At 43.1% G+C, this 14,767-nt stretch overlaps 1 protein-coding gene across 5 annotated transcripts in view; it reads left to right on the top strand.

Annotated features, from left to right (window-relative positions):
- Nucleotides 1–14,507, top strand: part of LOC146383897 (putative E3 ubiquitin-protein ligase HERC1) — a 40,925-nt gene extending 26,418 nt beyond the window's left edge. For 4 of the 5 annotated variants that reach the window (XM_084935458.1, XM_084935456.1, XM_084935457.1 and 1 more), the window contains exons 43-80: nucleotides 546–629; nucleotides 1,352–1,538; nucleotides 1,621–1,748; nucleotides 1,874–2,082; nucleotides 2,304–2,563; nucleotides 2,699–2,751; nucleotides 2,851–3,048; nucleotides 3,591–3,756; nucleotides 3,858–4,107; nucleotides 4,582–4,810; nucleotides 4,897–5,171; nucleotides 5,665–5,792; nucleotides 5,957–6,084; nucleotides 6,498–6,725; nucleotides 6,979–7,106; nucleotides 7,322–7,521; nucleotides 7,638–7,743; nucleotides 7,868–7,999; nucleotides 8,152–8,250; nucleotides 8,391–8,564; nucleotides 8,653–8,937; nucleotides 9,041–9,106; nucleotides 9,218–9,343; nucleotides 9,436–9,574; nucleotides 9,802–9,983; nucleotides 10,216–10,371; nucleotides 10,463–10,585; nucleotides 10,673–10,775; nucleotides 11,019–11,188; nucleotides 11,278–11,416; nucleotides 11,505–11,674; nucleotides 11,790–11,959; nucleotides 12,190–12,355; nucleotides 12,454–12,530; nucleotides 12,618–12,870; nucleotides 13,016–13,168; nucleotides 13,545–13,850; nucleotides 13,953–14,507. In XM_084935458.1, coding sequence (XP_084791584.1) covers nucleotides 546–629; nucleotides 1,352–1,538; nucleotides 1,621–1,748; nucleotides 1,874–2,082; nucleotides 2,304–2,563; nucleotides 2,699–2,751; nucleotides 2,851–3,048; nucleotides 3,591–3,756; nucleotides 3,858–4,107; nucleotides 4,582–4,810; nucleotides 4,897–5,171; nucleotides 5,665–5,792; nucleotides 5,957–6,084; nucleotides 6,498–6,725; nucleotides 6,979–7,106; nucleotides 7,322–7,521; nucleotides 7,638–7,743; nucleotides 7,868–7,999; nucleotides 8,152–8,250; nucleotides 8,391–8,564; nucleotides 8,653–8,937; nucleotides 9,041–9,106; nucleotides 9,218–9,343; nucleotides 9,436–9,574; nucleotides 9,802–9,983; nucleotides 10,216–10,371; nucleotides 10,463–10,585; nucleotides 10,673–10,775; nucleotides 11,019–11,188; nucleotides 11,278–11,416; nucleotides 11,505–11,674; nucleotides 11,790–11,959; nucleotides 12,190–12,355; nucleotides 12,454–12,530; nucleotides 12,618–12,870; nucleotides 13,016–13,168; nucleotides 13,545–13,850; nucleotides 13,953–14,138 — 6,332 coding nt within the window. In that variant the 3' untranslated portion in view covers nucleotides 14,139–14,507. The remainder of the gene's footprint in view (nucleotides 1–545; nucleotides 630–1,351; nucleotides 1,539–1,620; nucleotides 1,749–1,873; nucleotides 2,083–2,303; nucleotides 2,564–2,698; nucleotides 2,752–2,850; nucleotides 3,049–3,590; nucleotides 3,757–3,857; nucleotides 4,108–4,581; nucleotides 4,811–4,896; nucleotides 5,172–5,664; nucleotides 5,793–5,956; nucleotides 6,085–6,497; nucleotides 6,726–6,978; nucleotides 7,107–7,321; nucleotides 7,522–7,637; nucleotides 7,744–7,867; nucleotides 8,000–8,151; nucleotides 8,251–8,390; nucleotides 8,565–8,652; nucleotides 8,938–9,040; nucleotides 9,107–9,217; nucleotides 9,344–9,435; nucleotides 9,575–9,801; nucleotides 9,984–10,215; nucleotides 10,372–10,462; nucleotides 10,586–10,672; nucleotides 10,776–11,018; nucleotides 11,189–11,277; nucleotides 11,417–11,504; nucleotides 11,675–11,789; nucleotides 11,960–12,189; nucleotides 12,356–12,453; nucleotides 12,531–12,617; nucleotides 12,871–13,015; nucleotides 13,169–13,544; nucleotides 13,851–13,952) is intronic. The other variant, XM_084935459.1, reaches the window with a different exon arrangement.
- The last annotated feature ends 260 nt before the right edge of the window (nucleotides 14,508–14,767 follow it).

Raw genomic sequence — 14,767 nt, 5'->3', positions numbered from 1 at the left:
ATTCTGATCAATGATGGAGTGTGTAAAAGAAACGTTTATTCAAAGGAACACAGTAGATCAGTAGTAACTGAGTTGGAATTGTCTGTCTTATGCATGGTTATAAATGTTTAGCCTTTGGTCACAGCAGACTTGCTGCTCAAAACAGCATGTGTTTTGCTCTGCTGTTAGTCAGATATTAATACTATCAAATGCATGCACTCACATGCTTGAATGGCACCTTTGTTTTTCATTGTCATTTATGTTGGTGGCATTCTGAGCTAGGTCCTTTAGACTAAAGGTCTCCTCTGTGTTTCATATCATGGGATAGAGTTGGATTAAAGGGCTAGTTGACTTGCAACTTTAATCATTTATTATCTACAAGCCTGCAAGAAAGTGGAGTTCTTTACATAAGATGAGGAGGCCTTTCATAATCTAAACTTGTAAGAGGCAGCATAAACAAATAAAAACAATTGCTAAATTACACATATATTTCCCGAAATGGAGCTGTGGGCTTGTTTTTGTTTTCTGTTCTTTTGTGCACTTTTTCTTATCTCCTCAATCACCAGAACGGACACAAATGTTTGTCACCAGTCGGTTGCTAGAAATGGGATTCTCTATGAGACATATCTACTGGGCCATGGAGGCAGCAGGTACTGCTTTGTGTAGTGTGTCTGATGCCACAACATTTTTGCTTCATGTGCTTTATCTTCTTAATATCTGTCCTTTTACTGCGTGTTTCAACCTTCCTGTAGTATCTAAAATAGGATAAGTGTCGTTTTGATTGAGAAAATGCATTTTCTTTGATAAGAAGTTCAGTTTTCTAGTTTTGGGATTTTCGTGTTGCTGTTCATTGGTGGACATCAACTGAGACTTTCCAGTTTTTCAACTGGGTTTTTGTGAACAATCCACACCTCAGTGGCTCCCCACCTTAGCATTACAATATACTGATCAGTTTAAGATTCTCTTCACCACTTGTGGAAAAGTTTTTGCACAGTTCACTTTCTTTAATTTGCAGTATTTCATAAAAAATCTCATCTTCACAGAAGATTTGCATTGTTAAAAATGGACCAATTCACAATATTTTGTTCTCATATGGTACACATACATTATGAGCATGTAAGCAACTTAAAGTATGTGAATATTGTCACATTTTTGGCACCACCTTTTTTTCATCTAAATTTTAGACCTTCACCCTTTATATCACAGATGTCACTCTCTTGTCACACCTGCGTTTGTCAGATGTGCCTGGTGATCTCAGACTATAAACAGTAGTGGTCGCATGGTGTTGTCTGACATGAATTAGCAATGCAGCACTCTGCGATGCATCTTTTCCTTTTGAACTGACAGTTCAACTTCCCTGTGGTTCCCCCAGATGTAGCAGGTGACTTGGACTCACAAACCATTGAGGTGTTGGCCAGCTGGATGCTAGAGCACCCCCTGACTGAGGAGCAGCAAGTAGCTGAGTCACCAAGACCAGAGGGGGCTCCTGAGACTCCGTCCCCAGATGGGCCAGAGACAGTTCAGTGTCCCGAGCGCCCCACCAGTCACACCACTGAAAGGTGAGGGATCCAATGAACATACACTCAGTACATTCAGTACATTTAATGAGTACACTGACAGCCTCAGTTATTTCATTTACAGCCTGTTGCCCGGGCTCGACTGGATTGAAAGGGAGAACTTCTTGGATGTCCACCTCACTAGGAACAGACCTCCTCCGGCCCGGCGGCGACGCTCAGGCCCCACTCAGAGGACCTTGTTCCGAAGGGCAGGTCAGACACAGAGGAAAATCAAAATGAAATGCAAAACATTTAAACTATGTTCAAAGATCAGCTGCGGACAGCAGTTCCTTTTAATATATTGTATTTTCAATTCTAACAAAACTTTTTATTTTCAGACTTGCCATCACCCAGCCCCCTCCCCCAGTTGTATCAACAGCACACAGCTGTCAGTGATTGGCCGGAGCAGGTAGAGTTTCACCCTTACTCTGCTGAGGAAGAGTCAGAGCTTGGCTACATGGATGATCCATACCATGAAGAAAGTTACGAGGACCTCCTCACCCCTTCATTCTTCAGCTTGGAGAGAGACACACTGCAGATAGTGGAGGTGACACATAAGCACTTAAAGTGCATGAAAAAATATAATTTTAATCTATCTCAATCTCTTTAAAGACTTTAATAAATATAAGTGACTGAATTGATATGCAAAATTAGTCCAGTTAAACAAAGATTTGACTTGTATGCTTTTTGATAGTCGAAGTCCACATGCATAACTTTTTAGGCTCTTCTCTTACTGTCCTTACATGCATTTTACTATGCCCCTTTTAGGCTGGAGAGGAACACAGTCAGATGGTTAAATGTGAGCTGTGCAACACCCTCACCTTGCAGTTTAACAATCACATAAAGCGACGACACCCAGGCTGTGGGCAGAGTGCTGCACGTAAGGGCTATGACAGCACTGGGGCCTACGTGGATGTTTGGTTCAAAGGGGAATGTGGCTCCAACTTCCCCTTCTACCTCCTCTGCAGCACCTGCAGGGAAAAGTACCTGGCTGCAAATGCAAGCAATCCAAACTCCAAATATGAAAGGTACAGGAGATAATGTACAGATGGGAAATGGTAGACTCATGCAACATGCTCCACATGTAATGTAAGGAAGAAAACCTTTTGGATTTACTCTTTTTCTCACTTTTCATCATTGTTGTGTCCTACTTTTTGCTTTAGGATTAAAGGCCTGACATCAGATTTAATTGGCCAGATGGACAGCACATCTGATGGTATGGAAGGTATTTTTTATCTAACGTGAGGTACAACAGAACAATTATCTTTGACTTTATAATGAATATACAATATGAATGGTCCTTCTGCTTGTGTAGATGACTGGGAGATGAGCCACCAAGATGAGTATGACACAGAGAAACTGACAGGGCTGGAAGATTTTGGGCTCCTGCTCAGACCGCTCGGTTTGACTGAGAAGAAGCTGGTACCAGACCCCATTGCCTTTACAGAGCCAGATCCACTTGGAGCGCTAGTTTACAGTTCAGCTATTCCTTCAAGAGCACCTGTTCCCAAAGGTATTATTTCATTTTGTTTTGTTATACAAAGAACCAAGTGCTGTAGTTTTTTAAGTTAAAACAGAATTACAGAACCTTGATGCATAAAATGATGTCTTTTAACAGGTACAGGTACAGAACTGAAAAACAAAATGATAAAAAACAAAAATGTGTCTGCAGACTTGTACATAAACTGCCAGGCATTCACAAAGAATCAAGCCATAAATACTCAGAAGCTTACTGTCCACTGTTTTTTATATTTTGGTGAATGGTTTGCTAAGTTTTTAGACTTGTAACACACGCCCACATTCCCTCTGTGCATGTTGGCAGCAGGACCCTAGGATCAAAACCTAGTTTTATTCACTGCTGGGTGGTGATTCATCGCTCACTTATCATAGCGCGACATCTGAAACACAAATAGTACTTCCAGCTGTCTATTTGGATCTAGGATTGTGAATATCTTGCACACCCACACTACATAAGTGTTTTTAGGTTTTACCGTTCCATTCAAAATCATGTTTTTCCTTTTAATTAAAATGTTTTTACGTATTTCTTCCCAATAGGGAATGCCCTTGTTGAGCAGAAGACCTCTTTGAGCCTCGGACAGCAGGCAGTATCACTGAGGGACTCTCATGATAGACTGAAAGCATTAAGGAGAGTCACATCCACAGCCCAGATTCTGCTTGCTTACAGCATCGTGATGAGAGCGCTGTCCCAAACTGCCTCAGGGTTAGTATGGTTATAAAATCAACAACATTTTCTGTATTCTTTTTTAAAATTTATTCTTTTGCTGAGTGGTTTCATGAGTCCTTTCCTATTACCATCTTCAGTGCATCAGTGAGTAGCCAGTCTAATGGACTTGAGTCCTTGGGTCTGGCAGACATCCGTATTCTGGTGCGTTTGATGACTTTAGCGGCAGGTGGCAGGGCTCACACCTGCATGGACGGTCGGTCCAGTATGAGAGGGCTGGCGACAGATGGCAGCAACTCCACCTGCCTCACTTTTCTTACCTCAGCCATTGGCAGTGTGGTGTCCCACAGTCCTACTGCTTACAGAGAGCTGGTGGAGATATGCACTCAGGTTAGTTTTCTTCTGTCAGTCTGCTGATTATAGATAATTCAGGTTTTGAGTTCTAAAAACTTGATAAAGTCATGTGATCTTGTTTAAAATCAGGTTCAGTTGAGTCTTGTGTGCGATTTTGGTGTGTAGAAGGTTTAAGTAATTATAGCCTCCATGGACATCCAGTAAAGGATGTCCTCTTTAAATCTTTATTGATGATCTAGCTGAGTGTGGTCTATAGATAAAGATAACTCAAATTATACGAGAAAAGTAAAAAATTAGTGTCCCAGTATTTTGCATGAGTCACCGGAAAACGCCAAACAAATACAAATGCTAATAAACTTAATCCTATTTTTTTATTTCATAACTACAACACTTTACTCTGTTGTTTGACTGAACACAAACATCAAAACAATATTTGTTTATTAATATGGTTTGCCTGAACTTCAAGTAATTCTAAAAACGTGAACGTATGTTTAACGTTATTTCTGTTAGGACCTGATGGCAGCAGCTACAGGGGTTAATATTGGAGCTATCAGTGACCCACAGCAAAGAGCATGCCTGAATGCCAGCTTAACAGCTGCAAACCCAGGAGCCCAGCAGCAGAGGGACTATCATGACCAGACGCCGCCAACGTTCCTGGTCACACAAAGTCTGGTGTCCCTGCTCACTGAAAAGAGCCATCACTGTTACACCCCAGACAAAGCTGAACACGAGACTAATGGTGAGAGAGAGCCTGTTTGTTATACTGGATGCACTGCGTGTAATGATTTAATGCACTGTTACTAAAATAGCTCTCCTCTGGCTCAGATGCAGGAAACCAGGGGGGCTCTTCCTCTTTGACTCCCTCCTCTTTGCCACACCTCAGTGCCAAAGTTGGCCCTCTGGAGCTGGCAAATGCATTGGCAGCATGTGTCCTCTCTGCTCGGCTAACCAGTAAACACCGCCAGTGGGCAGCACAACAGCTGGTGCAGGCTTTGGCTGCCACAGGAAAGGACAGTTCTCATCGACCTCAAACATACAGCGACTTGGCTGGTGACCTGCGGAAATGCCCCCTTAAGAGACTGGAAGGACATTATAACAAGGTGAGTCATATGTGCATCCTTTTTTTGTTGTTGTTTTTTTTGTGTTGTGTAAGATGTGTTTTGTGGTTTGTTTTGCTGGAAAGATTGAGTTTTAATCTTCTCTATTACCTTAGGCCTGTTGCTAAAAAAAACCCCACCACTTAGAATATAAATGATTACACTCACAGCTGTAACTATGACTTTATAATACTTTATACTGCTTGGGATCTTGCATTTCCCAGGTAAATGTGAAGTATATAGTAAAATGAGTTTGCATGTTCTCCCTCTGCCTGTGTGGGTTCACTTCCAGGTACCCACATCAAAGACATGCTCAGTGGCTGATTAGTAATTCTGTCTCTGTGTGTTAACCCTGTGATGAACCTGCCTCTCGCCCTGTGATAGCAGGGATAGAGTCGATCCTCTTGTGGCCCTGAATTAGATAAGCAGTTAAGAAGATGGATGGATGAGTGGATGTAAATTAAAAGTACGTTTACACTGTTTCTCTTCTGTTTAGGTGGCCAGCTGTTCCTGGAGCAGTGAGCAGAGTTTGTTGGCTACATGTTCTCAGGACAAAGTGGTACAGCTATGGAGCATTAGCCACAACACCGTGGAGCTACAGACCACCTTCTCCTGTATTACCAGGTTATACTTTTTTGTAGTTTTGCATTTTATACACATTTTAACTACCAAATCTAACAAAGCCTTAATTTACATTTCAAAGTCTAATATACTTGCTCATAAAGTTTTAATTATACGAATGGACTGGTGTTGCTGTAACGTATCCTTTTTCCCGTTGATACTTGCAGTAAGACAGACCGATCAAGCAGTGAGAGGGCTGGCAGATGTCATCTCATGTCTCCTGTGTACTGGAGTACAGGGGGGAACTTTTTGGCTGCCCCCGAGAACAAACACATCAACATCATGAACATTAGAGGTAGTTCCTACAAGTCTTTTGTTTTTCAGATTTTACAGTTACTTGCAGCTAATAATAAAAACGTAAATTTTATATTTATGTTCTGTAATAATGTCAGATTAATGAAGAACTCTTTCTTTCAGTACTCTGCATTTTATATTAAAATTAAAAGGATAAAATAACTAAAAAAAAGCTTGCTTATGCTTCATATCAAGCTTGAATGCCTGATAGTTACATTCATTCAAAAAATAATAATGATATGATAATAATAATAATAAATTAAGAATTAAATTAATAGAGAAAATGTAGAGAAAATTCTCACTTTCTGCAGATGAATATGACACGACTGACAATATCAAGGCACATTATTCTGTGACCTGTCAAACAAAAACACAGACTTTAGCCCATGTGACTGTGTTTCTGCTGCTTTTTAGGATCGCTCTGTCACGTGGAGAACCAGGGCTCTCGGGTCACTGCTCTTTGCTGGGCTCAGGCCTTCAGTTTGTGGGTGCTTGACCAGTCTGCAGCCTGTAAGAATAGACCCGCTGAGAGCCTGTTGGTGGGACGGCTGGATGGCTCACTGTGCTGGCTGCAGGTCACAATGCAGGAAACAGACTTGCTTGTGAGGAGCACTGAACTCACTGCCTGCCACAGGAACGAGGGTAAGGAGAGTCTGACACACAACTGTTGCTGCTTAAAAACAAAGCTGGTGACCAAAATTGAATCAATATATTAACAGGTGTTGAATCTGAGACACAGCTAACCTGTTCCTGCTTTAATGCTATGCTAACTGCCTGCTTGCTCTAAATTCACAAATATAAATTATGAAGACTTACAGACTTAAGAGTGATATCTATCAAATATTAGTAAACTCTCATCATGCAGAGACGTCCAATAACCTCATATGTCTTCTAGCTCCCCAGTGTGTAGCCTGGCACAGTGAGGACAAAGCGTTTGCAGCGGGCTATCCCAGTGGGAAGATCCTGTTGTCCACAACAGAAACTTATGAGAACGAGCAGCCCGTAGTGCTGTCTCTCTTCCAGGTTTGCCATCCACACTCACTCTAACTGCGATGTATTAGTGAGCACTGCAGAAAATTTGGTCTCGATATTGTGGCAGTTTTGGGGGGGGGGGTTCTCTTTTAAAAAAATATAAAGTCATCTGTCATGTGTTTTATCTTTTGCTGTGCCACATGATTTCACTTTCCTAACATGAGATGCTTACTGACTGCTCATCTGCCCTGCTCTTTACGATATAGGACAGCGTGTGCGCCTTAAAGTGGGACCCCACAGGACACTTGCTGCTCTGTTTGGGGAGGTCAGAGGTAGTAAAGGTACTGGGACGCTCTGGGAGCTCCTGGGTGACCCTCCACAATCTCTTCCACACCAGTACTGTTAACATTGCCGAATGGTGTCCACTCCCTGGAAGAGCACCTGATCCCAGACTAATGCTGGCCGCGTATGTTAATACAGTTTTGTAACATTTTAGAGAAGGAGAAGAATAATAATAAGAAAAATTCATGTAGGTTTCATGCTGATCATTGATTTCTGTCTTTCTTCTGTGTGGTTTGACAGAGGTTGTCAGAATGGCTCTGTGTATGTCTGGACACTGCCACAGGGGGGCACTGTTGTATCGTTGCCCAGCATGTTGAACAGCCAGGAGAGAGACACTGAGACCAAGGTGAGTTTGGATCTGCTGCTAAAGCTCTTTGGTGCTGTTAGTTTTATTTCGTTGCTTTCATAAAGTCACCTGTTTGTGTAACCAATTTTATCTTATGAAATCGTCTTTCTTCTTCTCTTTACAGCAGGATAGTGCAAAGTGTGCATTTGTACTTCATGGCCACATTATGGCCGTGAAGTCCCTTTCATTTTGTTCCAGTGGATTAGCTCTAGTGTCTGGCGGGATAGGGGGTCTGCTCAACATCTGGTCCTTACAGGTCAGAAAAAAAAGATTATTTCTATTTGCCTCTTAAATTAGTGCCAACATCCCTAATTATTAAGTCCATCTGCTTTGTGTGGTAATGAAGGAACTGCTTGCCGTGATTCACTGCAAAATTGTAATCCATGTGTTTCTTTCTGCTTGTTACAGGATGGTTCGGTGTTACAAACTGTTACCGGTTTGGGTTCAGCTGTCAGCACTACGTGGATACCAAACATGGGGGTTGCTGCCTGTTTTGGAAGGTCAAAGGTAATATGAATCACTCAAAGCCCTAATGTGTGGCTAGTATATCTCATTTATTTCTATATTTATAATAACGTTAACATCTATAATCATTTTAATTGCCTCAGTGCTGCTTGGGTAAAAATATCTGTTCTGTCATTTCCCAGGATGTTTTGTTGATCTGCTGCACCCCTGACTGGATCAACCAAAATCACGTGCTAGCTTCCTGTCGTATGGTCCTCAGAAGCCAAAACGTTTCGGGTCTAAATCGGGCACCTTGTTTGGCTGTCTTCCTGGAGAGGCTGCCCCTGCTGCTGCAGGAGCAGTACAACTATGAGCGGGTAATTTATTTAAACTGCATGTTGAAGCTATATTGGAGCTGTTTCATGTTCTACAACTGAGACATGACTTCGAATGTCTTCTCTGCAGACCCATGTGGGAGCTGGCGACCAGCTCGTCCACAGTGCCTTCCTGCAGAGCCTGGCCTCCTTGACAGTTGGGTTGTACTTGGAGAAACACCTGTGCTGTTACCCACACCCGCCACACCACACTTACCCCGATGCTCACTCCTGCCCTCCAGAGTGGACCTGGCTAGTCACTTACGCCACCACAGTGCGCAGCGCTGAGGCTATAGCCAGTGGCACTGCCTTCCCTGAAGCCTTCATTGTTTCAGCATTTCAGGATGTGCAGGACAATAAAATTGCCAAGGCACTGGTGAGCAGGGACATTCTGTTTGATGCTGTTGCTTTGTCTCTATTATATTATAGTCTCTCTTGTATTGACTTCTTGCAACTTTATGCTCTCCTTTGTCCTTTAGGACAATAGCAAGTGGAGTTTCAGGATGGATGAGCAGCTGATGTCGTGGGCCACCAGTAGACCGGAGGTAATAGTTGTGCCATTCTTAAAAACAATTCAGGTGTGAAGGAAACGAAAAAGACAAACATTAGGCTGTTCGATTGACTGAAAGTGCTGTGTGCCCTCCTGTGTCTCTAAGGATTGGCAACTAGGGGGAAAGACTGAGGTGTATCTGTGGGGCAATGGACGTTTCGGGCAGCTGGCTGGAATGGGAACCAATCTTATGATGCCTACACTGGCACCCTCTCTGTTACAGACACAGCAGGTACTGTTTCACTCAGGGTGCAGTCTTTGTTCCTGATTGCTGCTCTTTTATAATGCTACTTCACTTTTTTGGGCGATTCAACTGTCTTTCAGGTTGTGTGTGGTCAGAACTGTACCTTTCTGCTCCAGTCCAATGGGACTGTACTGGCTGTAGGAGAAGGACAATATGGCAGACTGGGCCAAGGGAATTCTGATGATCTCTATGTTCCGACTATTATCTCTGCTTTTCAAGGTAAAGTATTCCCAAAGGGGGTAAGAACCAGTCGGCGCTGGTCTGCTTTTGAATCTCTCAGTGTTTTGGTTTTTTGTTGGGGTTTTTTTGTCCTCAAGAGATTGGAAGGAAAACTAGTTTCCTTGTAGTACTGCATTTGGATGTATTCGCTTGTAATTAGGCTTAACTGTTAATTTCCTCTCATTTGTAAATTTGTATCAGTCTAATTTACACTTGTCTGTGGGCAGGGTACGTGGTGACACAGCTGGCGACATCTTGTGGGTCAGACGGACACTCGATGGCCCTGACTGAGACTGGGGAGGTATTCAGCTGGGGAGACGGAGATTTTGGAAAACTGGGTCATGGCAGCAGTGAAAGACAGAGGAGACCCAAACAGATAGAGGCGCTGCAAGGAGAAGAGGTCGTTCAGGTATCGAGGAAGTCTTTGCACCAAACTTGTCATGTGATATTTTAATGTTTTTTTTTCAATAAAGCTAATCATGAGTTTATTGTATTTTATTAAATGCAGCCACTGTTTGATTGCAGTGCTTCTTACTTTGTAGCTTTAAAAAAAAGAATATTTTCAAAGTTCACTGACTGAGTGAATTTAAACACAAATATTTGTTGACATAGATGAATTAAACACAGCTTTGCTTTGTTAGCTCGCTTGTGGCTTCAGGCATTCTGCTGTGGTTACAGCAGATGGGAAGTTGTTCACCTTCGGTAGTGGTGAATCTGGCCGTCTGGGTCAAAGGTCGACATCTAACAAAATGCTACCTGAAAGGGTGGCTGCACTAGAGGGATATCATGTTGGACAGGTAAATCATGGACAGCATTGGCTTTGAATGTAAAAGACTTTAAATGTCAATTTTTATACTGAAAAAATCAAACTTTGGTTACGTTTCTCAGGTGTCATGTGGTCTCAATCACACTTTGGTGGTGTCTCTTGATGGCATGGTTGTGTGGGCATTTGGAGATGGAGATCATGGTAAATTGGGAACTGGTTCTTCCACAGCAAAATACTACCCTCAGGTAGGTCAGCGCTACCAAAGATTCACTTTTAGGAATCCTGGAAGGACAAAAAGTTTATGTTTGTGTTATTTTTTTTCCTGTTTGTAGAAAGTTGAGCAACTTTGCAATAAGAGAATTAAGAAGGTCTGTTGTGGAACTCAGTTCTCTGTGGCCTTGGCCTGTGATGGACATGTCTACACATTTGGTCAAGGTACATTTTACTGTCAAATTCAAACATGTTATGTAAACCCAACAGTGTTTGCATTATTGGTTGAAATATTGTTTGCAAGCTTCCCTAAATCCCCAAAAGTTGATTCTGTGCATCTGGATGTTTTCAGTGGGAGACTGAAAATGCTTCCTTACCTGAATGATTGAGCGTACAGCAAGACAATTTAAACTTCCTGCTACCAAGGAAACTAAAACTTACAAAAAAAAATTGCATTACTTTTTTCAGAGCGTATGATTGGCCTGCCGGACTCCATGCTGAAGAACAAATCCTGCCCCCAGGTGGTGCCGTCCCTGGAAGGACTGTTTATAGAAGACATTGCTGTGGGCTGTGACCATGTGCTCGCCATGTCCTCCACTGGAGACGTCTATGCCTGGGGCTGCAACAGCGAAGGACAGGTAATCGGCGTGCTCTGAAAATGACAGGCTGTGCTTACATTGCACATCTTAACATCTTGCCATGTTGTGTTTTAATGCGTGTGTTCCAGCTTGGCCTTGGGCACGCCAACTCAGTGAAAGAGCCCACGCTTGTCGCAGCCCTCCAGGGTAAAACCATCAGGCAGATCTCTGCTGGCCGCTGCCACAGTTCGGCGTGGACCACCCCCTCTACCTCGATGAAGAACTCAGGTACAGACGCATACGGCGTTACATTGCACACACTATGATGGATGAATGGGAACACACCTGGTACTGCATGTTTTACTTTTATCTCCAGGTGGCTCTGGAAATTTCCAGTTAGGCTTTCCACAGTCAGTCCCTCCCCAGTACACCACTCTGAAAGACTGTAGCCCTGATGTTCTCAGCATGCGCCTCAGGGTACTCTACCACTTTTCTGATCTCATGTACAAATCCTGGAGGCTGCTCAACCTGGACACCAAAAATCCGGTACCTGTAATCCCCTTTTTTTGCTCTTTTTAATGTGTTAAAAGAGTAATAAATACTTCTTGGCAATAATTGTGCATCTGTTCCTTTTTATTGTCCCTTCCATCCTTATATGCAGGTGTCCACTTCACGCTATAATTCAGGAACAACAGCCATTATACGAGGGGAGCTCAGAGGCCTTCTATCACCCAAGGTCAACACTCTGCCTCTTGTGCGCTCGATTGGCAGAACAATGACCCAGGGCAAAACATATGGGCCTCAGATCACTGTAAAACGGCTTTCCACAAGGTAAGAATGACCATGACATTCAGCGTGTTGGCAGCATGTGAATGTCTTCAGGAGCCAGCTGGTGGAAAAACAGGACTTGGCCAGAACGGCTTGCTGTGTTTCCAATTGGCCGGCCAGGATTAATAATGGAATTTCAGGGCTTTTGTTTGGCACCTTTGTTGTTTTGACCTGTTACTTGTTCTGTGTGCCCATTAAAACCTTCATATTCCCTCACTCTTACTCCTTTGCAGAGGGCGTTCAAGCAAACCCATCTTTGTGCAGATTGCAAAGCAAGTGGTGAGCCTGAATCCTCTGGAGCTGCGGCTGCCGTCACGAGCCTGGAAGGTCAAGCTGGTAGGAGAGGGAGCTGACGATGCTGGCGGAGTGTTTGATGATACCATCACCGAGATGTGCCAGGTGGGGATGAAAGCCGCACATTAACGTCAGAGATTGCTAATAATGCAGGCTGGAACGTTCTTTACTTTAACTGATAAATGGTAATGTGTTTACACCAGGAGCTGCAGTCTGGTGTGGTGGATCTTCTGATTCATACTCCCAATAGCTTTGCAGATGTGGGCAGTAACACTGACAGGTGCACATTTAAAATAAAAACATTTATGAGTGTTTTAGAAGTGTAACAGAACACACAGCCTCTTGCACTAACTGAGTATCTTCACAGGTTCCTGCTTAATCCAGCGGCGCACTCGGATGATCACATGGTCCAGTTTCGCTTCTTGGGTATCTTGATGGCAGTGGCCATCCGCACTAAGAAACCTCTGGACCTTCATCTGGCTCCTTGGGTGTGGAAACAGCTTTGCTCGATGCCACTCGGGGGAGCTGACTTGGAGGAGGTGGACCTGCTCACCTACCGCAACCTCCAAGGCATCCTTCACCTCGAAAACAGTGAAATCACTGAGGACAATTTCCATGTGGTAAGATATTGTGTGAACTGGGTTATTGCAGAATGAATTAATATTAATGTTTCCTTTACGCCTTCCTCCTAAACTTTGTGTCCTTTATTTCTCAACCCTTCACCTTATTCCCATTATTATTCCTCTGTGTTATCTCCCTCTGAAGATGATCCCGCTGGATTCATTCGTGGCCCACAGTGCAGATGGAAGGCTGGTACCTGTAGTTTCCGGAGGTCAAAACATCTCTCTGACCTTTGGCAACCGGACTGAATATGTGGAGAGAGCTCTGGAATACAGACTGCATGAGATGGATTCCCAGGTTTGAAGTGTTGTGGGATGATTTGGCTGTGACTGGCAAAAATGTAGTCAAGTGTTAACATGAAAAAAATGTATCTGAGCATGCAGCCTGCAATCATACTGATCAGGTCGCTTATTTTATGCCTGTAGTTAAGAGTAAATGTTTCATGTTACAAAAACTTTTGAGTAGAGTTTTGTATTTCATTTATTTGGTACATTTATGTTTCAGTTCAGTTTAGTTGTGTTTGCTTGTTTCATTTTAGTTCAATTCTGCTTCATTTTTTGTGCCCCGGTCTGCCCGCCAGCTTCCATTAGTGCTCGCTGCTCACCCTGTTTGTTGTTCTTGTTGTTCTCGTCCCTCAGAAGTATCAAAGCTGAGCTTGTTCTGTTATGTCCAGGTGGCAGCAATGAGAGAGGGCATGTCTACCATCATCCCCGTGCCCCTCCTCTCCCTGCTGACGGCACAGCAGCTCGAGCAGCTGGTCTGCGGCCTGCCAGAAGTCTCCATCGAGATGCTAAAGAAGCTGGTGCGTTACCGCGATATCACCGAGAGCCACCAGCTCATTTGCTGGTTCTGGCAGAGCTTGGAGGAGTTCACGAATGAGGAGCGGGTGCTTTTCCTACGCTTCGTCTCTGGCAGGTCCAGGCTGCCCTCCAACCTGGCTGATATCACGCAGAAGTTCCAGATCATCAAGGTGGACAGGGTAAGGAGATCACAACCAGGTGACGAAGCTGGTTACATGAACAAATACCAAGAGTAAGATTATTAAGGTTTACTTTTTTTTCTCTCTGCTGCTCATATTTAGCCCATCAACGGACTTCCAACCGCTCAGACCTGTTTCTTCCTTCTTCGCCTGCCCCCTTACACGAGCCAGGCCATCCTCGCTGAGCGCCTGCGTTACTCCCTTCACAACTGCCCCTCCATTGACATGGACAACTACATGCTGACTCACAACACCGACCCAGCAGACAGCTCTGACACCGAGGACTGAAGCAGAAAGCTCCAGACTCCAACGGGGTGGTGAATGTTTTTCTCCGATGCCATGCACATTATGCACTGAACACAGATTTTTATTCACCAGACTTATACGGTTGTGATGTTTATATGTTGGTTAATTTAAAGATATGCGTAGATTTGAGTTTCTTTTCCAGCTGTGACAGATGTTGTAATTATTGCAGTGCTTATTCTGAATCAAAACTACTACAGGGAAAACAGTAAGATTTTTTTAAAAAATCTACGTGAATAAGCCACAGTTAAGGAGTTAAGGTGCCTGTTGTTCGAAAATGTGTAATAATTTATTGACCTCTGAAACATACTGTAATCAGTAAAACTGTAAAATAAAGAGTGTTTAAATAAGGAATATGTTGTCTAAATAACATTTTCAAGTTGAAGTAATGTAGGAATAAAAAACAAAAGATCAAATGTACAGATTCAGATTTTGAAATGCACATATGATGTATTAATTAAGTGAAAACAAACTGGTTTACACTGGTTTGGTTTAGTGTCTCTTATGTTTGTTTATCTTTGTTGTCTTTAAATGCACTTTAAAAAGTTTGGAGATCAGTACAAAGGTTAAATGTAGATGCAAAATATAATGTGATGTGTAGAATTGACATATAC

The sequence above is a fragment of the Perissodus microlepis genome, chromosome 7, assembly GCF_051167445.1.
Source record: "Perissodus microlepis isolate ML-2025 ecotype Zambia chromosome 7, ASM5116744v1, whole genome shotgun sequence".
In the NCBI taxonomy this organism is placed as follows: domain Eukaryota; kingdom Metazoa; phylum Chordata; class Actinopteri; order Cichliformes; family Cichlidae; genus Perissodus; species Perissodus microlepis.
The sequence above is the reverse complement of the archived record's forward strand: the minus strand, read 5'-3'. Positions and strand labels throughout refer to the sequence as shown.